General features: G+C 58.6%; 1 protein-coding gene across 3 annotated transcripts in view; it reads left to right on the top strand.

Moving 5' to 3' along the window:
* Positions 1–7,431, top strand: part of AMOTL2 (angiomotin like 2) — a 7,685-nt gene extending 254 nt beyond the window's left edge. Inside the window, exons 2-10 of one of the 3 annotated variants that reach the window (XM_040074608.2) lie at positions 862–1,652; positions 2,920–3,142; positions 3,624–3,768; positions 3,908–4,000; positions 4,624–4,919; positions 5,021–5,313; positions 5,441–5,652; positions 5,942–6,082; positions 6,266–7,431. In XM_040074608.2, coding sequence (XP_039930542.1) covers positions 949–1,652; positions 2,920–3,142; positions 3,624–3,768; positions 3,908–4,000; positions 4,624–4,919; positions 5,021–5,313; positions 5,441–5,652; positions 5,942–6,082; positions 6,266–6,324 — 2,166 coding nt within the window. In that variant the 5' untranslated portion in view covers positions 862–948 and the 3' untranslated portion in view covers positions 6,325–7,431. Of the gene's footprint in view, positions 1–861; positions 1,653–2,919; positions 3,143–3,623; positions 3,769–3,907; positions 4,001–4,623; positions 4,920–5,020; positions 5,314–5,440; positions 5,653–5,926; positions 6,083–6,265 lie in introns of all 3 variants that reach the window. The other 2 variants (XM_040074607.2, XM_040074606.2) reach the window with 2 other exon arrangements.
* Positions 7,432–19,067: the final 11,636 nt, after the last annotated feature.

The following is a 19,067-nucleotide window of genomic DNA, read 5'->3' as shown; positions in this document are numbered from 1 at the left end:
ACTGGGAACCTCCCGACCGGCACCGAGACCCCCCCGGCACGGGGATGCCCCTCGGGGAAAGGACACCCCCCCCCCCCCTCCCCGCTTCCCGGCACCGGGAACCCCCCAGCAGGGATCGGGACCTCCCTCGGCACTGGTACCCGCCGGGACCAGCAACCCCGGGACCGGGACCCCCCTGACCGCCATCGTCCCGGCCGGGACTGGGACACCCCCCTGGGACTGGGACTCTTAAGACCGGGATCGAACCCCCCCGGCCAGGGAAGCCCCAAGCCGGGACTGGGATCCTTCCACGGGAGAAGGATGCCCCCCAGAACCGGGACCTTTCTCCCTGGGACCGGGACTCGGCCCCCGCCTCCCACCCCCGGCACCTGGACCTTCCTAGGGAAAAGAGAAAAGCCCCTCTCCCTTGCCGGATCCACCCCCAGGGACTGGGAATCCTCCAAGCACCGTCCCAACCGGGACCGGAACATCCCCACGGTACCTGGAGCCCCCTCGGAAAAAGTCCCAGGACCCTCACCGGGACTGGGACACCTCTACATGTCCAGGAACTCCACGTCCGTGTCTGGGGACGGGGGATCCTGTCCTGTCCATCTCCCGGCGGCTCTGTGCCTGCTCCCGTGGGGCCGCTTCATCCCCCATTCCCGGGCCGGTGCCAGTCCCGGCTCCATCCCGAGCCGGCCCCGGGTGCTCGGCCACCCCACTGCGGAGGCTGCTCCGCTCTCCCGCTGCCGCCACGGGCTCCCACCCCTCCGGCACGTCCCGGCCGGATTCCTGGCAAACCATCCCGCGTCCATCGGCATCTCCGCGCTGTCCTGCCCCGTCCCGGCTGCTTCCCAACGATCCCGTTTTTCCCTCCCGCAGGTGTCTCGGCGTGGCCGGCTGCCGTTGAGGTCCCCCGGGACGCCCTTCTCGGGTGGAAGCGTGGCTCTGCCGCCGGCGCGGACGGACATGAGGACGGCGGAGGACTCGAACGGGACGGTGCTGCACCGCCTGATCCAGGAGCAGCTGCGCTATGGGAATCTCACGGAGAACCGCACTCTGCTGGCCATCCAGCAGCAGGCCTTGCGCGGCGGCGGGGCCGGCAGCCCGCGCTCCTCGCTGGAGAGCCTCAGCGCGGAGGAGAGCCAGATGGTGCAGCAATCCACGCGGCAGGAGCCGCAGGGCCAGGAGCATCACTCCGACCACGTCTACTTGGAGAACAGCGTCTATCGGCTCTGCCCGCCCAAGGGCGAGGAGCTCCCCACCTACGAGGAGGCCAAGGCGCATTCCCAGCTCTTGGCCTCGCAGCGGGGAGCGGCCGGCGCGGGGATCCGGGCCGAGAACGCCCCACGCGGGGCCGAGAGCGGCGCCCGGCGCCCCGACGAGGGCCTCAAGGACCTGAAGCACGGCCACGTGCGGTCGCTGAGCGAGCGGCTCATGCGGATGTCGCTGGAGCGCAACGGGGCCAAGGCGCAGAGCCCCATCAGCGCTTCCCACAGCTTCCCGCAGCTCTCCCGCCAGCTCGTCCCCCTGCGCGGGCAGCACCCCGAGGGCACGGAGCCGAGGGGACCGCCCCCGGAGTACCCCTACGTCATCCCTTCCCAGGACACTTACCTGGCCGAACCCCGACCCTGCTCCCGGGAAGGGCCCGGATTTCAGCATCCTGACATCAGGTAAAGTGTGGCCCCTGGGCTCTGCTTTTGGATGGCTCCCGGGAATGTCCGGGACGGATGCTTGGAGCTTGCAGGATGGGGGCCCAGAGCAGCTGCTCCTGTCCTCACTGGCTCAGGACGTGGGCGTCTGCTGGGAGCCCCCCACTCTGCTCCTGTCCCCAGTTCCCCCAGCATGGCTGGGCTTTTCCAACCAGTGATGAAAATCCCATTCCCACAGCAGACCCTGCCCCCTCCCCATGCACCAGGAGGGATCGTGGGGTAACTTAGGGGATAATCTAGGAGCTGGAAGCAGCCCAGAAATCAGCTAAATGTGGAATAGGTAAGGGGCAGGGTGGAAGACAAATACGCTCCCTACTCCACGGAAACACATCCCATGGTCCCGAGCTGGGAATGTCCTTGTATCTTGGAACTGCTGCCGAGCAGAGCCTGGGCTGGTGCCAGGTGGTGTGTGGCAGCTCAGTGCCTCTGGCAAAGCCCCAGGCTGACTGTGAGATGGACATCTGGGGGTCCAGGCATTGCCTGGAATTTGGGAACAGCCTCTTCCAGTGTGGAAAATGATTGGAAGAAGGGAACTGGTGGCTCAGTGGGAGGACACACTGCTCCCAGCCCTGCTGATGTATCCAGGCAGAGAGCGATAGCATCTCCAGCAGGAAAGCCTTCTCCTTGCAGGGAACAAAGAGGGGAAGGGGAGCTGCGAGGAAGATGTATTTATTCTTCCTTGCTCCGATATCATCCCGCAGGAATGCAGGCCCTTGGCGGGCAGCCCGCGGGGGAGCGCAGCGGGGCCGGGCCGTGCACAGCCACCCTGCTCGGGGTATTCCAGGAGGGATGGTGGGGTGGGATGATGGAGCAGTGGCACGAGGGGCAGCCAGGCTCCTCCAAATATAAAAAGGATGTATCCATAATTTGGCAGTGAGGACCTATGTCAGGAGCCCTTGCTTTGTCCAGAAAATAAGGAAAATGCCGGCTTCCAAGGCGCATCCTATGCCAGGCTGCCTGCAGCATTCCCAGGAAGAGAGGGGCCTGGGGGCTTGGGAGCCCACCCAGACCCACTGGCCAGGTCCTGGAGGGGTCAGGTCAAGGCATCCCCGCAAGGTGGGATTTATGGTTAGAGAGCAAGCGCTTCCCAGTTCTAAAAAGCAGGACAGGCACTCGCGCCTCCTTTGAGGTGACTTGGAGGCAGCAGCGTGCGCTTGATGGCATGCTGGAGCTGCGGCCAGCTCTCCCACCCTGCCAGACCTTGACAGGCTCTCCTCGCTCCCTGCAGGGTGCTGCCCAGCCCGGTGCCAGCCGCCTTCCTGCCGCTGTGTCCGGGCGCGCTGGGTCCGGCCGGCGTGGAGGCCCTGGTCAGCGCCCAGGCGGTGTCGGCCGGCAGCCGCCTGGCGCGGGCAGACGCCGTGCTGCGGGAGAACGAGAGGCTCCAGCGGGAGAGCGAGAAGCTGCGGCGGGAGCTGGAGAGCTGTGCCGAGAAGGCGAGCCGCATCCAGAAGGTGAGGGAATGGTGGCGGCCCCGTGTCCCCCCTGCCCCGGGGGATGCTCGGCCAGCTGCTGTGAAAATTCACCCCCTTTAGGGATTTAATCCTTTCTCCTCCTCCCTCCGGTGGCTCGTTCCCCTCGGAGCAGCTGCAGCGCGGCAGCCCGGACTGGGGAGAAGGAGCCCATTCTCCAGTGGCCCCCATCCCGGCCACCACAGAAAGCCCTTTGTGTGGCCATGTACAAGGGGAGGCTGTTCCCTGTGGCCGGGCTATGGCAGAGCCAAAATCTGTGGATAGACTCTTCCATAAGAAAATAGACTAAAAAAATCGGGTTTTCCCCCCAAAAATGTGTGCTAGGGGTCAATTTGGGGTGCGCCGAGGTCCTGGGGCAGCTCAGGTTGGGCTGAGCACCCCGGCTGGGCTTTGGCCAGCATCTCCCTTTCCTTTCCTCATTCCATGAATATCTAACCCTGGCCTGTCCCTTCCTCCACCCCAGCTGGAGAGCGAGATCCAGCGCATCTCAGAGGATTACGAAAACCTCGTCAAGGCGTCTTCCAAGCGGGAAGCCTTGGAGAAAGCCATGAGGAACAAGAGAGACTGTGAGATGCGACGGCTCCAGGACTTCAACCGGGACCTGAAAGGTGAGGGACCCTCTGTGTCCCCATTCCTGCGCGTGCTCAGCGTCCCCCGGCTGTGTCCGTGGGAAACCAGGCTTTTCCCACTTCTCCCACCCCAAATCTTGTATTTAAATCTTAACTGGGTTTGGTTCTTTTGGACCAGAGCGGTTGGAATCGGCGAACAAGCAGCTGGCCAGCAAGACCCAGGAAAACCAGGAGAGCAACCAGGGCAGCGTGGCCAAACTGCTGGCGCAGAGTAAGTCCCGGGGGACACCATCCTTGCCCGGCTCCCCGTGGCATCTGCGAGCTGGGGCTCTGCTGGAGGAGGAGGCGGGTGTCGGGCGGCAGCCCTCGCTCTTCCCCAGGGAGGATGGAGCAGCTCTTGGCGCTGGACTCGAGCCATTAATCCCGGCGGCCGGCCGGCGGCGTGACCCGCATTCCCCACATTCCTGCCGCAGCGCCGGCTCTTCCAGCACCAAGCCCGCACTCCCGCCCCACGCCTGCCCGGCCGTTCTGTCCCTCCTCCCTGCTGCACTTCGCAGCCTTGCCAGCCTGGGCTGTTTATGGGGAAAATGTACTTGAATTTTAGCAGAGAGACGTGCTTTCAGGCAGGGGGAATTGCACCCCCTTCTTTAAGGTGCCTGGATTCGCGCCAGGCAGGTTTCACCCTTCCCGAGCCAAAATTTAGGCTGGAATGTGGCACGTGGAGGCTTTTGGCCATCTGCCCAGGTGGCTGGAATGGCCCTGACCCCCGTTTGGTAGAAGATCTGGAGGAAGGGGTGGCATGGCCAGATGTCGGGAAGCAAAGAATCCCCTCTGGGCTTCATGGGCCAGCCTTGGGGAGGCCGAACGTCTGAGATTTGCGGGGTTCCCTTGCAGGCTACGAGCACCAGCAGGAGAAGGAGAAGCTGGAGCGGGAGGTGTCCCTGCTGCGCAGCGCCAACGAGGACCAGCGGCGGCGGGCAGAGCTGCTGGAGCAGGCGCTGGGCAGCGCCCAGGCGCGGGCGGCCAAGGCCGAGGCCGAGCTGCGGAAGAAACGAGCCTACGTGGAGAAGGTGGAGCGGCTGCAGGCAGCCCTGGGACAGCTCCAGGCCGCCTGCGAGAAGCGGGAGCAGCTGGAGCTGCGGCTCCGCACCCGCCTGGAGCAGGAGCTGAAGATGCTGCGGGCTCAGCAGGTGGGTGCCGGCCGCCGCGGTGGCTCCGGCGAGGCGCGGCGGGTGCCGCGTGCTCCCGGCGCCCGCTCGTCCTCACCGGGGCTCTGTCGTGGCTGCTGCAGAGGCAGGCGGGCGCCGCGAGCGGGGGGACGCCGGAGCTGAGCGCCCACACGCTGTCGGAGCAGCTGAGGGAGAGGGAGGAGAAGATCCTGGCGCTGGAGGCCGACATGACCAAGTGGGAGCAGAAGTACCTGGAGGAGTGCACCATGCGCCAGTTCGCCATGGACGCCGCGGCCACGGCGGCCGCCCAGCGCGACACCACCCTCATCAGCCACTCCCCACGGCACTCCCCCAACAGCAGCTTCAACGAGGACCTTCTCCTGGCCAGCCACAAGCACCAGGAGATGGAGAACAGGTAGTCCCACCTTGCCGGAGGCGTTTGGCCCCCGTCAAACCTTTTTCTGGGGTCTGGTTGGGCAGTGCCTGGACCCTCCTCTCCCCATCCGGCTCCTCTTCCAGCTTCTGCCTTTCCTCCTCTCCAGGTTAAAAGCCCTTCATGCCCAAATCCTGGAGAAGGATGCTGTCATCAAGGTCCTGCAGCAGCGCTCGCGGAGGGACCCCAGCAAAGCCCTTCAGGGCTCCCTGCGGCCGGCCAAATCCGTGCCCTCCGTCTTCGCTGCCTCCGCCGCCCCAAGCTGGCCAGGGGCTGGCCAGGGTGACCGGTCATCGGAGGGCAGCTCCCGTGGCAGCACAGGTAAAGAGGGACACCCCTTTCACTTGGTGGTGGGGACGTGCTTGCAATATTCCCCTGTGGTTTTGGAGTTAGAGAGCCTGGGGAGGGGGTGATTCCTCCAGTTCCAGCCAGCAGTCACAGAATCCCTGACTGGTTTGGGTTGGAAGGGACCTTTGAGCTCATCTTGTTCCACCCTCTGCCATGGGCAGGGACGCATTCCATTAGACCAGCTTGCTCCAAGCTCTGTCCAGCCTGGCCTTGAAAACTTGAACCCCTTGCCTTGAATCCCTAACAGAGTCTCCTCCAGCAGGCAAAGCCACCGCTGAAGGGACGGCAGTGTCCCCTGCCCTTCCCTTGGCATCCCACTCAAAGCACGGCAGCAAGGACGGCAGCACGCAGACGGACGGAGCGGCCGGGAGCAGCGGGCAGGGCGAGGGCACCAGAGCGCTGGGTGAGTCCCCCTGCATGGCACGGGACAGGGAGTTGGGATGCCTCAGCCCCCACGTGGGCTTAGCATCCCTGGGACGGGCTTTGCACAAGCATCAGCAATTTTTTTAGGCATTTTTAAAGCACCAGCTGAGCTGGGTGGGTTCGAATCCCTGCGAATCCCTGTAAATCCCTTCTTTCTCTACAGAGAGCTCGGCCCCTGCCAGAGCCCCGGACCTGTCTGACATGGTGGAGATCCTGATTTAAGGCCACCCCGGGCTGCACGGTGGCCCCTCCACCCTTCCTGCCAGCATGTCGGGATGGAGAAGCGTCTGGGAAGGAGGGACCGAGCCGGGAGCTCAGCAGTGTCCCCTCGGCCGGTCTCGGCAGTGCCTCTGGGCTGTGGGAGGGTCACTGTCCCCCACGGCGCCCACACGGGTCCCCGGCTGTGCAGGGCGCGCTGGAGCCCGGGGACCCCCCGGTGGCTTCATCCCCATCCCGGCTCCATCCCAGCTCCATCCCCATGCCAGCTCCCACCTCTGGGTCTTGGCCACCTGCACCCACCCAGGTGCTTGGCTTCCGACTGGAAAATCCCTCTCCGCTCTCCCGAACTGTACCCACCAGCTGAAGTCTCTGTGTGAGGGCACAGCTGGGAGGGATCCTCCGTGGGTGCCGTCGACCACCCGGACCCACACGGCCGAGCCAAGCACCAGGAGCACCAACTTCCATCCCCTGCATCCCGCCTCTGGGTTTTCAACACGGGCTTTGCGATGGGGTGACAGTGAATCAAAAATGACAACGGAGGGGATGAAAGGTGGAGGTGAAAGGCTCCCAGGGTGCCGATGGAGGCGGCGGGATGCGCCGCCCTTCTCCTGGCTGCATCCCCCGGCTACTGGCAGCTGGCTTCTGCCGTAGCCAGCGCCGACATCCCGCTCCTCGGAGCTTCCCATCCTTGCCCTTCATGTATATATATGTATTTTTCTTTATTTCTTTCCCCTTTCAACGTGTGCATTTGCTGGCCAACTGCATCTTTTATTTTTCTCTCCCCAGACACGTAAAAAATGCGTTCGGTTTTCGTGCATTGTTTACAAAATGGAAAAGAAACAGAAAATTATGAAAGAGGAAAAAAAAAAAAAACCCAAACCCTGTGACTTAATATATTTTATATTAATATTGGTATTTCTTTTTAAGTATTTTTTTTCGTGCTGTGAACTTTTTTCCTGCCAAAGACGACAAGTTCTCGTTTGTGCATTTTAAGTTATCTTTAAGTATTTAAACATAAACCTGGCTGTTTCGTTACGCCGCCCTATACCGAGATTGCTGTAGCATTCCACTTGGTATAACAATATTTTAATAAAAAAACCCAAATATGGATCCGTGGGTTCTCTTTCTTTCCATGCAATGCGGAGAGATGGAGGTGCTGCCAGGGGAAGAGGGTCTGGGAGTGCTGACCCCCTGGTTCACATGTCCTTCCCAGCTCCCCAGGGCAGAGATTTGGGAGAGGGGAAAAATGCTCAAGAGCATTTCTGCGTTCCCCAAAATCCCATTGGGATCCCACTCCCCTCACCTTCATGGGGGAAAAGGATGGAGTTGCCTGGAAGCGTTGATGTAGTTTCCTCCCTGCTCTGTCATCCCTGCATCCCTGTGTTCTTGGTTTCTGCATCCTCGTGACCCTGCACCCCTGCATCCTCAATCCTTGCACTCTGCTGTCCTTGATCCCTGCATCCTGATGGGATCCTCCTCCTCCTCCTCTTCCTCACAAAACCCCTTCCTGCCCTCCTACGCCCCTGCCACAGGGACTCCCTGATGTCTTCCAGCATGGATGGACCTGGTTCCCAAGATCTCCTTGGCTTTGTCAGCCGTCTCCAAGCCCTTCCCACTCTGCCTGGCTCCTTGATCTTCCATAAGACCAGAAGTTTTCCAGGTGTTGGACTTTCATTTTCTGCTAACTGTGGTGTTAATGCTTCTTGGGGAACATCCCAGCCATCTCCAGGAGGCCAAGGCTTTCCCTTTGTGCCACCCCTTGGCATTGACTGGGAGCCCCTCTTTGTTATCCCGCTGTCCCTGGGGACCAGCAGCTCTTGTGCTCTGCAGTGAGGTTTAGCTTGGGTTGTGCGGAACAACGGCATCAGAAATCAGTTTTGCTGCCAGCTCTTCCATGGAATCATGGGATCATGGAATCATGGGATAATTTAGGTTGGAGAAGCACTTTAAGATCATCAAGTCTGACTGTTAACCCAGCACTGGCGAAGCCACCATTGAACCATGTCCCCAAGTACCACATGTACATATTTTTCAACACTTCCAAGGATGGTGATTCCATCCCTTCCCTGGGCAGGATGCCTTAGGGATTGAGGATCACTGGTCTCGGTGGGACAGTGGTGCTGAACCCCAGCTGAGCCCCAACCTTCCCCACTCAGGACTCTGGAAGAAGCATGGCTAAAAAAATGAAAATTTGGGTCTTTCTATGGCTGTGGGACAGGTCTCCATCCCTGAGGAGCAGGTAAGGGAGACTGGGAGCAATGGGAAGCTTGGAGCTGGGATCCTCCTTGCACCTCTGCCTTCTCCTGGGTGTTGCAAGCACGGAAATCAGCTCCGCCCATGCAGAAGGCTGAAGAGGATCCTGAAACGGGGCCAGGGATGGGAAGAGCAGGGTGGGAATTTCACAGGGAACTGCTGAGGTTGGGAATATGTCTGGGGGATCCTGGCGGCCTCCAGCCAGGGCTGTACCTGCCCTGCCTCCCTCAGCTCCTGCCGCTCCAGAGCTCAGGAAGGCCGGCAGCATTCCTGGCATACCGCAGCTCTCACACCCCACGCTTTATTTACCCGAATCCGGATGCAGAGTGGCCTGGCTGCAGGTCTGGCTGTTAGCAGGGAGCCTTCTGAGACCAGGGATTCAGGGAATGGGCTCCTGTTGGGAGCTTTACCCGTTGATCCTCACCCCCAGGGCTCTCAGTCTCGGGCAGTCAGAAAGAAGTACAAAGCCCACCCATGGATATGGGAATTGGGCAGTAGGGAGAGGATTCCTAAATCCAGCAGGTCGAGCAGGAGGTCCCAGTTCTGCCTGCCACACTCTCAAGGAGCCATGTGCTTTGGTAGGGAAGCTGTTCAGCCAGAGCAACATCCCAAAGGAGCTGCACACCTTGGCCATGGAAGCTGCTGTGGGGTGTGTTATCCCTTGCTCTGTCCTCACAGGCATTTCCTTCTGTCCTTCCCACGCCGTCTCCCTGGATTTCACCATCGGTGTTGCCTGGACCCACTGTCCTTTATCCCGTGTCTGTCCTTTATCCCGTGTCTGTCCTTTATCCCGTGTCACCATGGCACAGCTGAAATACCAGGAGCCAAACCTCCTGCTCCCATCCCCGTGCCTGTGCTCTCTGTGTCCTTGATCCTTGCATCCTTGTGTCCCTCTGTTTCTGTGTCCTTAATCTCTCCACACCTGCATCCCTGCATCCCCAGTCCTCGCATCCCCGTCTAGGACACAGGGCTCCCGTGCCCTGGGAGGGGGTGCTGGAGCTGCCTGCAGAGCTGCTGGCTGGGCTGGCACCTGGATGCCGAGCTGCATGTCTGCATGCCTGGAGAGATGGGAAAGGGCCAGCAGGCTCTGCTCCAAGTGCCACCAGTGTCACCTCCGTGGCTTTGGGTGGGATGCCCGGTCCCGGGGCAGCAGCTCTTGTGGGTGACAGGGGGATGGCTCTGCTGCTCCAGGGCTGTCTGGGGAGTTCTGGTCTCTCTGTGGTCACAGTGGGCTGGGACAAGGCCCAGGATCTCCTTGGGGCTCCCTGGCTGTCCACCAAGCCCCATTCCCAGCCACGGACACCTCATTCGCTTGGTGCCACACCACAGCAGCCTCTCTGCAGCTTCAGTTCCTGCTTTTCCTCATTTCCCTTTGGAGAACATTGGAATTTGCTCCTCGGAGCATCCCTGAATTTTGGCATGTCCTTTGTGGGCCCTCGTTCCTCCTCCTCGCCTCCTCATGCATCCCCACTCCTTTTCCACGCGCTGAACGCTAGGGCTGAATGGGGAGAGACAAGCCCATCACGCTCTCCTTCGTACGGAAAACTGTTTAAAAAAAAAAAAACACAAACAAAAAATCCTCACCGGAATTTGGGAGAAAGGGAATCTCACCCCCCCTTCCAAACAATCCCGATGCTGGTGGGGGAAGCCTGGCAAGGCTGCGGGCCAGCCCTGCAGCCGCTTCCCAGCAAACCAGTCGGGCAAACCGGGCGCTTTCTCTCGCCTCAAGTCCCGGCTTGCTCGTCGGACCGGCAGGAATGAAGCTCTCCCCGCCGGTCCTGCTGAACCCTTCCCTTCCCCCTCCCTCCCTCTCTCATCCCACCCCTTTCCCGGAGGTCCCCCAAGCCTCTAGGCTCCTCTCTGTGTCCAGAGCTTGTTGGGGGGTGCCCCCCGGGCTTTCTTCTGCCAGGGGGTCAACGCTCCCTTCCCGAATTCCTTTCATCGGGATTTGCATTCCATTGCAGAATGAGCCACCCCGAGGTGTCCCCTCCCTTCAGGACATCAGCATGTCTTGATTTTTTTGCATTCCCATGACCCTGCACCCCTCTGTCTTCGATCCCTGTATCCCTGCGTCCCCAGTCCTTGCATCCCTGTCCCCCTGGCTTCCCCTGCCCCTGCGAGGGGGTGCCTGGAGGTGCCTCCGTGGCAGGGATGGGATCGCAGGACGGGGGCTGTTATTTAGGGGTTGGCCACGGCACCCTCCTGGGTGCTCCATCCCCTCGGCCTTGGAGCGCGTTCCAGCTTGGGAGCTCCCTGCCCGTCGTCCCCAGCCCCAGGGCCACCTGAAACCCTTCCTGCAGGACCCTTGGGGGCTGGGGACAGTCCAGGTGTCGTGGTGGGACTGCCCAGCTCCTGCTCCCGCTGCCAGGATCACCACCCGGGCTTTGCTGGGCTCAGCAGGAGCGGTGGGAGCCGCGGTGCGAGCGCGGCGAATTCCTCATTCCTCTTCCCTGCGCTGTGCTGCCTGCCTGCCATCTTTGCATGCAAACAGTAAACAGGCTGTTATTATCCTGGATGCTTTGAATAACTGTGGCTATTTTTTCTCTTCCCAGCATTCTAAAAAGGCAAAAAATTCCCTGCGGTTTCTGAGTCAACTTTTTTTTTTTTTTCTCTTTTTTTTTTTTCCTTCTCCCTCCTCGCTCTCTTTTCTTTCCTTCCCACCACCTCTGTGACCTTGAAAAACCAGGCAGATGAGCTCCCTGGCTGTCTCTGCTCGCACCCGCTCCTGGCCGTGCTCCGCCTGCCGCTCCCGCTGCTCCCCGTGGCCGGCAACGATGGAATTCGGGGCTGAGCAATGGCGTGGCAGCGGTGGGCAGGATCCGGGCTGCTGGGCATCTCCTCCCCGGGATGAGGAGCTAGGGATGCTCACGGAGGTGTTAGGGATGCCAGAGGAGGCTGGGAATGCTGGAGGTGCTGGGGATGCTGGAGGTGCTGGGGATGCTGGAGATACTCGGAATGCTGGAGGTGCAGGGCATGCTGAAGTCACTGGGGATGCTGGAGGTGCTGGAGATGCTGGGGATGCTGGAGGTGCTGGGGATGCTGGAGGTGCTGGAGGTGCTGGGGATGCTGGGGATGCTGGAGGTGCTGGAGGTGCTCGAGGAGGTTTGGGATGCTCAGAGATGCTGGGGAACCTTGCGTTTCTGAGGATCATTGAGGTGCTATGGATGCTGGAGGTGGCCAGGGCTGCTGAAGGCACTGGGGGAGCTCTGGTGGGTGCAGTTCACACGGACATCTGGAGCACAGACATGGGATGCTGCCTGTGCTCCTCACTTTGCATCCCCAGGAGCTGGAAGGTGTGTCCAGGAACGATGTGGGCAGCTGAGAGTTGAGCGGGACATGAGGACAGCCTGAACATCCAGCCCTTGTGGGCAGCAGGTATTCTCTGGTTCCCTCCACGGGTCCCCTGACAGGTCTGAGACTCCTTCCTTCCCTTTCCTGCCTCCTCATCCTCCCTCGGAAAGCTTCCCCTGGACCAGGGCCTTTGGCAGAGGGTAGCAGGGACCAGGGAGGGGAAGGGAAGGGAAGGGAAGGGAAGGGAAGGGAAGGGAAGGGAAGGGAAGGGAAGGGAAGGGAAGGGAAGGGAAGGAAGGAAGGGAAGGAAGGGAAGGGAAGGGAAGGTAAGGGAAGGGAAGGGACGGGAAGGGAAGGGAAGGGAAGGGAAGGGAAGGGAAGGGAAGGGAAGGGAAGGGAAGGGAAGGGAAGGGAAGGGAAGGGAAGGGAAGGGGCATCCTGCTGGATCGATCTGATGGGGTGGTTTTTTTGTGGGTTTTTTGTGTGTGTGTCAGGTCCTGGCTGGATCCAGCATGGAGCGAAAGGTAAGTCCCTGGGGTGATGGGCCACCTCCCACCATAGGGCACTGCAACCTGCTCTGGAATAATATCTGGAAGGAACCAGGGATGAATTAACTGGATGGAGGAAAACTGTGGTCATTAGCAGCTCATTTGGAAGCAAAGGGGCTTGGAAAGGGCACTTCCTCGGCTGGAGGGGGAAACGACATCCAGCTGCAGGGGACGGAGATGGCCGGAGCCATCGCTCCAGGCAGGGAAAGCCTTTAAAACCCACCCAGCCTCATTTCCCAGGTCCCTCTCTCCCAGCACAGAGTCATTACACGCTAATGCTGCTCAGGCCCTTTCAAGTGAAGCTACAGTCTCAAGTGTTTTCCCATACAGAAGTGCCTTGGGTTTGTTTGTTTGTTTATTTGTTTGTTTGTTTGTTTTAAAAAAACTTGTCCTCTTCCTTCCAGGAAAAATGGGATGTTTAGCCTCTCTGCCCACTGCAGGGGAAACATTTCATTGTGATTTTCCTTTCCTCCCCTCTCCCCTTTGGAGCTGAAACTCTTCCCAATAAACAAGCATTTAAGAATGTGCATTGGTTAATGGAAGAGAAGGGGCCCATATCCCACTTTCCCAGAAGATCCCAGAAATACTGAATTTTCGGGAAAACATTTGGCTTCAGGCCAAAGGAAAGTTTTAACTCCAGACACTTGAAACTGTATATGTACAAAGTTTCCTTGAAACATGGGGGTGGGGGGGGGGGAATCACTTTCCTTGAATTTCCTCATTTGTCATTCGAGAAAGCTGGAGAATTTAAAAAAAAAAAAAAATAATCCAGGTTTCAGGGAGAAAAACACAAACAGAGAAAGGCAGAATGTGAATTTTGGCCTCGATGGAAAATGACACAGGCTGGAAAATATTCCCACCCGCATTTTTACAGCCTTAAAGTGCGATCCTGTTATTTTTTTCCCTCTTGCACAGGGTCCAGCATGAAGTAACACTAGCCAGCCTAGAGATCCCATGGCATGTCCCAGGAATTTGTAAGCAATGTTGTATTTGCCGAGTAAACAGGGGTCGGGACAGAGGGTAGGTCAGGGCCACGTGTGTCCAGAGCCACTGGAGAGCAGCTCCTGTCACTTTTGGGAAGGGAGGGCAAGCCCCCACCACCCTGACTGGCCATTCTGGAACTCTAGGCATGTCTTGGATCTACCAAAAGTTTAGGAGCGTGTTTCCAAGGCAACCAAAACATTATTTTTTCCAGCTGCCCAAAAAAAAAAAAAAAAAAAAAAAAAAAAAAAGAAGAGTGGAATTAGAGAGGGAAGGAAAAAAAAAAAAAAAAAAAAAAATGGAACCGTCAGAGGAAATTCTAAGAAAATGAAATCAGATGGAAAACTGGCAGGCTGGTGCCTCTCCCTGGCCCTCCCTGAGGAATGCTGGATGCGTACAAGCAGGGAAGATGCTCGTGGTTGTCTCTAAGCACAGCAGAGGCTATTCCTGCGCTGCTGCCCCATGCCCAGACCAGGAGCGGCTCCATCCTGGAATAGAGCCCCCATGGAGACGTTACCCCACGGCAGCTATTTTGGGTTGTGTCCCTGCAGAGTTACATGTGTCTCCAGCACCCGGGAGGCTCCGTCCCTGCGGCCCAAACACAGCTTGTCCTGCCCAAAAGCCCCAATATTCTGGTCCTTGCTCCTTCCTCTTCCATCCTTTTTTCTCCCCATCTCCCTCAGCTTTGTGCCTGTTTAACCAGCAGCCTTGCTTTCCTTCCCCATGCTCAGCTGGCTCCAGGGCTGAGCACTGCCTGGAGCCATCGCGGTTTGGGAATGCCCATGGATCAGTGGGGAGGAATGCTCAGCATCACCCAGCACAGGGCTCACCGGCAAATCAGGAAGACCGGATTGCAAATCCCAGGAATTTTTTTGCGCTCTGCTCTCTTGTTTACGGCTGCTTGCAGGGTGTAATCCCTGCTGTCCTCCTCTTCTATGTCAGGCATTTGCTGGCAGTGATTCCCCGCCCTGCCACAGAGCTGCGTCCAGGAGAGTGTGAGGGAAGCTGGGCAGACAGTGCAGGAGAATCCACTCCGGCTTTGCAAGGTCCGAAACAGCCGCAAGGGAGGAGAAAACCCATGGGAAAGAGGGATGTGTGCCATGGCAGCAGAGCTCAGGGAGGCAGCTCGTGGCTCTGTGGTCAGGGGAACAGGAGTGAATGGGAATGGACATCTCCCTTGAGACCGCTGCAGCATGGGCTGGCTTGGGAGGCTTTGCAGAGGGCTTGGAGGAAGTGTCGTTGAGTGGTGAAGCAAGACAGCCATCCCACCACATCACCCCCCTCGGCCTCCAGGCAGGAGAACCAGCCCCAGCCCTTCCAAACCACACGCTCTTCATGCTCCACCAAACACCATCCCCACTCCCATGGTCCAAAGACCATCTCCAGTCCATGGTCCATCTCCACTCCCAGTGCTCCTTGGAGGCTGGTGCCCTGCCAGGTGGGAGAACACTGAAAACAACCCCGAAGCTGGAACACTTCCAGCTCCACAACCTCTGCTGGCTTCAGCACCTGGGAGCCTTGGGGCCAGAACTAGGGATCCTTGGGGTGAGCAGGGCACAAACGCTGAGGGATGGAATCCTGAGCATACAGGCTCCTCCTGTGCTGTGGATCTGTGGATCCCTCTGGCTGCCTACACACACACTCACACACACACACAGAGTCCTGTGCTGCACAACCGAGGCACGGCTCTGCAGGTCCCCGACTGTCACATCTCACTCACAGGCCAGGGAACAAAATCCTGGGGTGGCAAAGCAGGAGAATTCCAGGGTGAGCTCTACCACCATAGAACAGACTGGAGAAGAGTGAGCTTTGGGGTTACCCAGCTGCAGCCTTCCAGCGTTTGGAAGGGGCTCCAAGAGACGGGAAAAGGGACTTTGAACAGGGGCATGGAGGGACAGGGCAAGGGAGAATGGCTTCCTGCTGACAGAGGGCAGGGTTAGGTGGCATATTGGGAAAAAATTCTTCCCTGTGAGGGCAGTGAGGCCCTGGCACAGGGTGCCCAGAGAAGCTGCGGCTGCCCCATCCCTGGACGTGTTCCAGACCAGGTTCCAGATGGGACTTGGAGCAACCTGGGCTAGTGGAAGGTGTCCCTGCCCGTGGCAGGGGGTGGAACAGAGATGCACTTCTAGATCCCTTCCAACCCTGGGATGGGGATCTGGGAATTCAACGATTCCATCCTGGAGACAAGAATTTGCCAGGTAACCCCGTGTGCTCCCCAAGCTTGACTTTCAGAGCACGACTAGGAAGCGCTGGCTGGCTCCAACGTGCCGAGGCAAGCGCTGCCTCTTCCTGCAGGTTCTGCAACAAACTGCTGCTGCTTTGCTTTTGTGCAACACCTGGAGCCTTTCCAGAGGCTCGGCAGGTAGGGAGGTCTGGGAGCCTGCTCCAGGAATGCTGCCGGGTCAGCCTGTGGTCCCGCACGGCCAGGCTGCTGCCGAGCCCCGCTCCTGGCACAGCGGGCTGGGAATGCTGCTGCTCTCAGCCAGGAGCAGAACCAAGGCAGATTTTGCGATGCTTTCTTTTATTTTATCCTGTTCTCAAACGGTTACCCATGGGCTGGGGAAAACGCCGCTCTTGTATTCAGGTTTTGTGCAAAAATTCCACAAATTCTTTCAAAACTCCCCAACTTTCTCAGCTTCGCTGCAATCTCGGGGCTTCACCGTCCTCCAAAGTCCGTGGAATGAGCAGCATTTCCTGGTGTTGAAATGCTGATGTAACAGGGTGGTGAATCAGTGGGGATCTTTCTGCCTGAACCATGTTGTATCGCTGTTAGCGCTGAAGTTTTGCTATTTTAATCCACAAAGCCCCACACAATCCAGCCGGAGTAAATGGCGAGTAACCTCACTGTATCCAGTTTCAAACCTAGGAACTGGTGAGAACTGTGTTAATGCGAAGCTCTCCCGGCTCAGGGGACCCTGCTCCAAACAGACTGGATGCCATGCAGTAATCCAAGCGGTGTGTAACGTTGTGAAGTGTATAAATAGCCCTCGCCGGGTGTGTCGGAGGGGCAGGGGGAATTAGAGCAGCCCTGTTTGCCTTGGAAAGATGAGCTGAAAGCCAGCTATGGGCCTGGGGCTCGAATTCACACTCAGTCCTGGTTCCTGCCACATTACAGAGACTAAAATGAGTTGGCCTTGCTCAATACCTTCAGCCTGCACTGCCTTTTCCGGGTCTCTAAGTATCACTCATCAGCGCGGGGTGCTGGTCCCTAACTTCTGGTCTCCTTCCCTGCCAGCGGCTCACCGAGGATGGGTTTGGCTTGTCCAAAGTTAGAGCTGCCTGCTGCCCTGAACCCAACTCCTCAGCTAGCAGCATCCTCGTGTTCTCCCAGCTTTTCCAAGAAAAAGCTGACGCAGCTGCAGACTGAGGGGCAGAGGCCACGGAGCCACCAAAACAGGGACGAACAAGGAACGAGTCCCCAGATGCCATGGCGTGACGTGGGGAGATCTTTGGAAGGGACAGGGGAGCTCATCACCCCCAGGTTACGGCAGCCTGGTCACCGAGGGCCGAGTCTTGCTCAGATGCCAGCGTCCCCCTCCTCCAGGGTGAATGAACTCCGGCGCTGGAGTTTGGAGCGGACACTATGTCCACATTCTTCAGCCCAGGGCCGGGAATGTCAGCTCCTGTCCCGACGCCAGGGGCTCGCATTCCTCCCCGATGCTGCTCCCAAAGAATGCCAGCCCAGAGGGTGCAGGGGAGAGGGTGCCCCTCACTCCGGGGGGATGAGGGGACACGCGTTCAACCCGCAGAAAAGCTCTTCCCGAGCTGGCAGAGCCGGGCAGGCATTAGCACATGTGTGCTGCCGTGTGTTTACTAAACACTGCTCCCAGCGAGAGGGAATGGCTGGAATTCACCCCCTCGCTCCCCACCGGACCCCAAGGACACGCAGGCGGACCAGGGGAATTCGCTCCTCCAGCCTGTTGCCATGGCTGCATATTTCAGAGACTCAAGCAGCGAAAAAAATAAAAGAAGGAAACCAAAACATTTCAATGGGAGAGAAGAAAAATAGCAGGGGGAAAAATGCAGAAGAGTAATGAGAAGGACGAGTGAGTCCAAGAAATGTATTAGATCATCCTTAGAAACTGGTGTCTGAGGAGTTCTCTGCAGCTCAGGCTGTTCCAATATTTATTGTGTGTTATTTAAACCACGACTCCTGGCACCAGCTGGGGCTCCGCAGCACCGTGCACTGCTCGGGGACGTTGTTAAAAGTCGGTCCCGGGCTCCAGGAGAACTTGAGAGGGGCGAGAAGCAAAACATCCCTGCTGGCTGCGGAAGGCAGCCTGCTCCAGATGAGCTGCTGGCAGGATGGCAAGCAGGGCTGGATCCTGAGAACGGGACCCAGTGTGGAGCTGGCAAACAGCAGTGTGGGATATAAACTCCTAAGTTATAGGATCAAATCTTTGGAGAGGCTGAGCAAGGACAGGCAAGGGCTGGCTCCAGCGTGAGAACAGAGCTGGGCTGAGCAGCAAGCCAAGCCTGAGCGAGGGTGAGATGCACACCTGCAGGCAGGAAGGTATCCTGGCTCCTATGATCCTGGAGGGATTTGTTGCTATCAGTGCACTGGGTGTTTAAAGTCACTCTGTGGGCAGTTTTTTATGAGCAGGTTTTGGCACATGGGCTGCTCCCTGCGCTCCGTGTCCGTGACACTTTGGAAAAGCATCCCTTTCTTGTGCAGAGGCAGTGCACAGCATGGGGAGCCTGGAGTTCCCACTCTGGCCAGGGTGATGCAAGTCTGGCTCGTGTATCCCTGTGGTACCAATTGGAGTTTGCAGGGGAGCCACAGGCATGCCAGAATCCAGCTGGATTTAAAACCCTGCAATGATCCAGCACCTTTGGCTCCCATATCTCCTGGAGGAATCCGGATCTGCAGCAGTGTTTATTCTCTCGTGGGATCCCCACTGTTAATTACATGACCTGGTGCCATGGTCTCTGCTCCATGCCAGGAGTGCCAGGGCAGTCTGACCACATGCAAGAGCTGCTCTGGAGATGGATGTGAACAGGAACAATTTCCCAGGGGATGAAATCAGACAATCAGATTTGGGCGGGAAGAGACCTTGAAGATCATCTATCTTCACCCCCCTTGACATGGACAGGGACACCTTCCACTATCCCAGGTTGCTCCAAGCCCTGTCCAGCCTGGTCTGGAACACTTCCAAGGATGCAGCAGAGCAGCCACAGCTTCTCTGGGCAACCTGTGCCTCTCCACCCTCAAAGAGAAGAATTTCTTCCCAATATCCCATCTAACGCTGCCCTCTGGCAGTGGGAAACCATTTCCTCTTACCTTGCCACTCCAAGCCCTTGACCCAGGTCCCTCTACAGCTCTCCCGTAGCCCCTTTAGCTCTGGAAATTGCAGACATGATTCCCCTTCCCCTTCCCCTTCCCCTCCCTTCCCTTCCCTTCCCTTCCCTTCCCTTCCCTTCCCTTCCCTTCCCTTCCCTTCCCTTCCCTTCCCTTCCCTTCCCTTCCCTTCCCTTCCCTTCCCTTCCCTTCCCTTCCCTTCCCTTCCTTCCCTTCCCTTCCCTTCCCTTCCCTTCCCTTCCCTTCCCTTCCCTTCCCTTCCCGTCCCTTCCCTTCCCTTCCCTTCCCTTCCCTTCCCTTCCCTTCCCTTCCCTTCCCTTCCCTTCCCTTCCCTTCCCTTCCCTTCCCTTCCCTTCCCTTCCCTTCCTCTCCCT

The sequence above is a fragment of the Hirundo rustica genome, chromosome 10 (genome assembly GCF_015227805.2).
Source record: "Hirundo rustica isolate bHirRus1 chromosome 10, bHirRus1.pri.v3, whole genome shotgun sequence".
NCBI lineage: Eukaryota > Metazoa > Chordata > Aves > Passeriformes > Hirundinidae > Hirundo > Hirundo rustica.
Note: the sequence above shows the minus strand (reverse complement) of the source record. Positions and strands in the feature narration are given on the sequence as shown.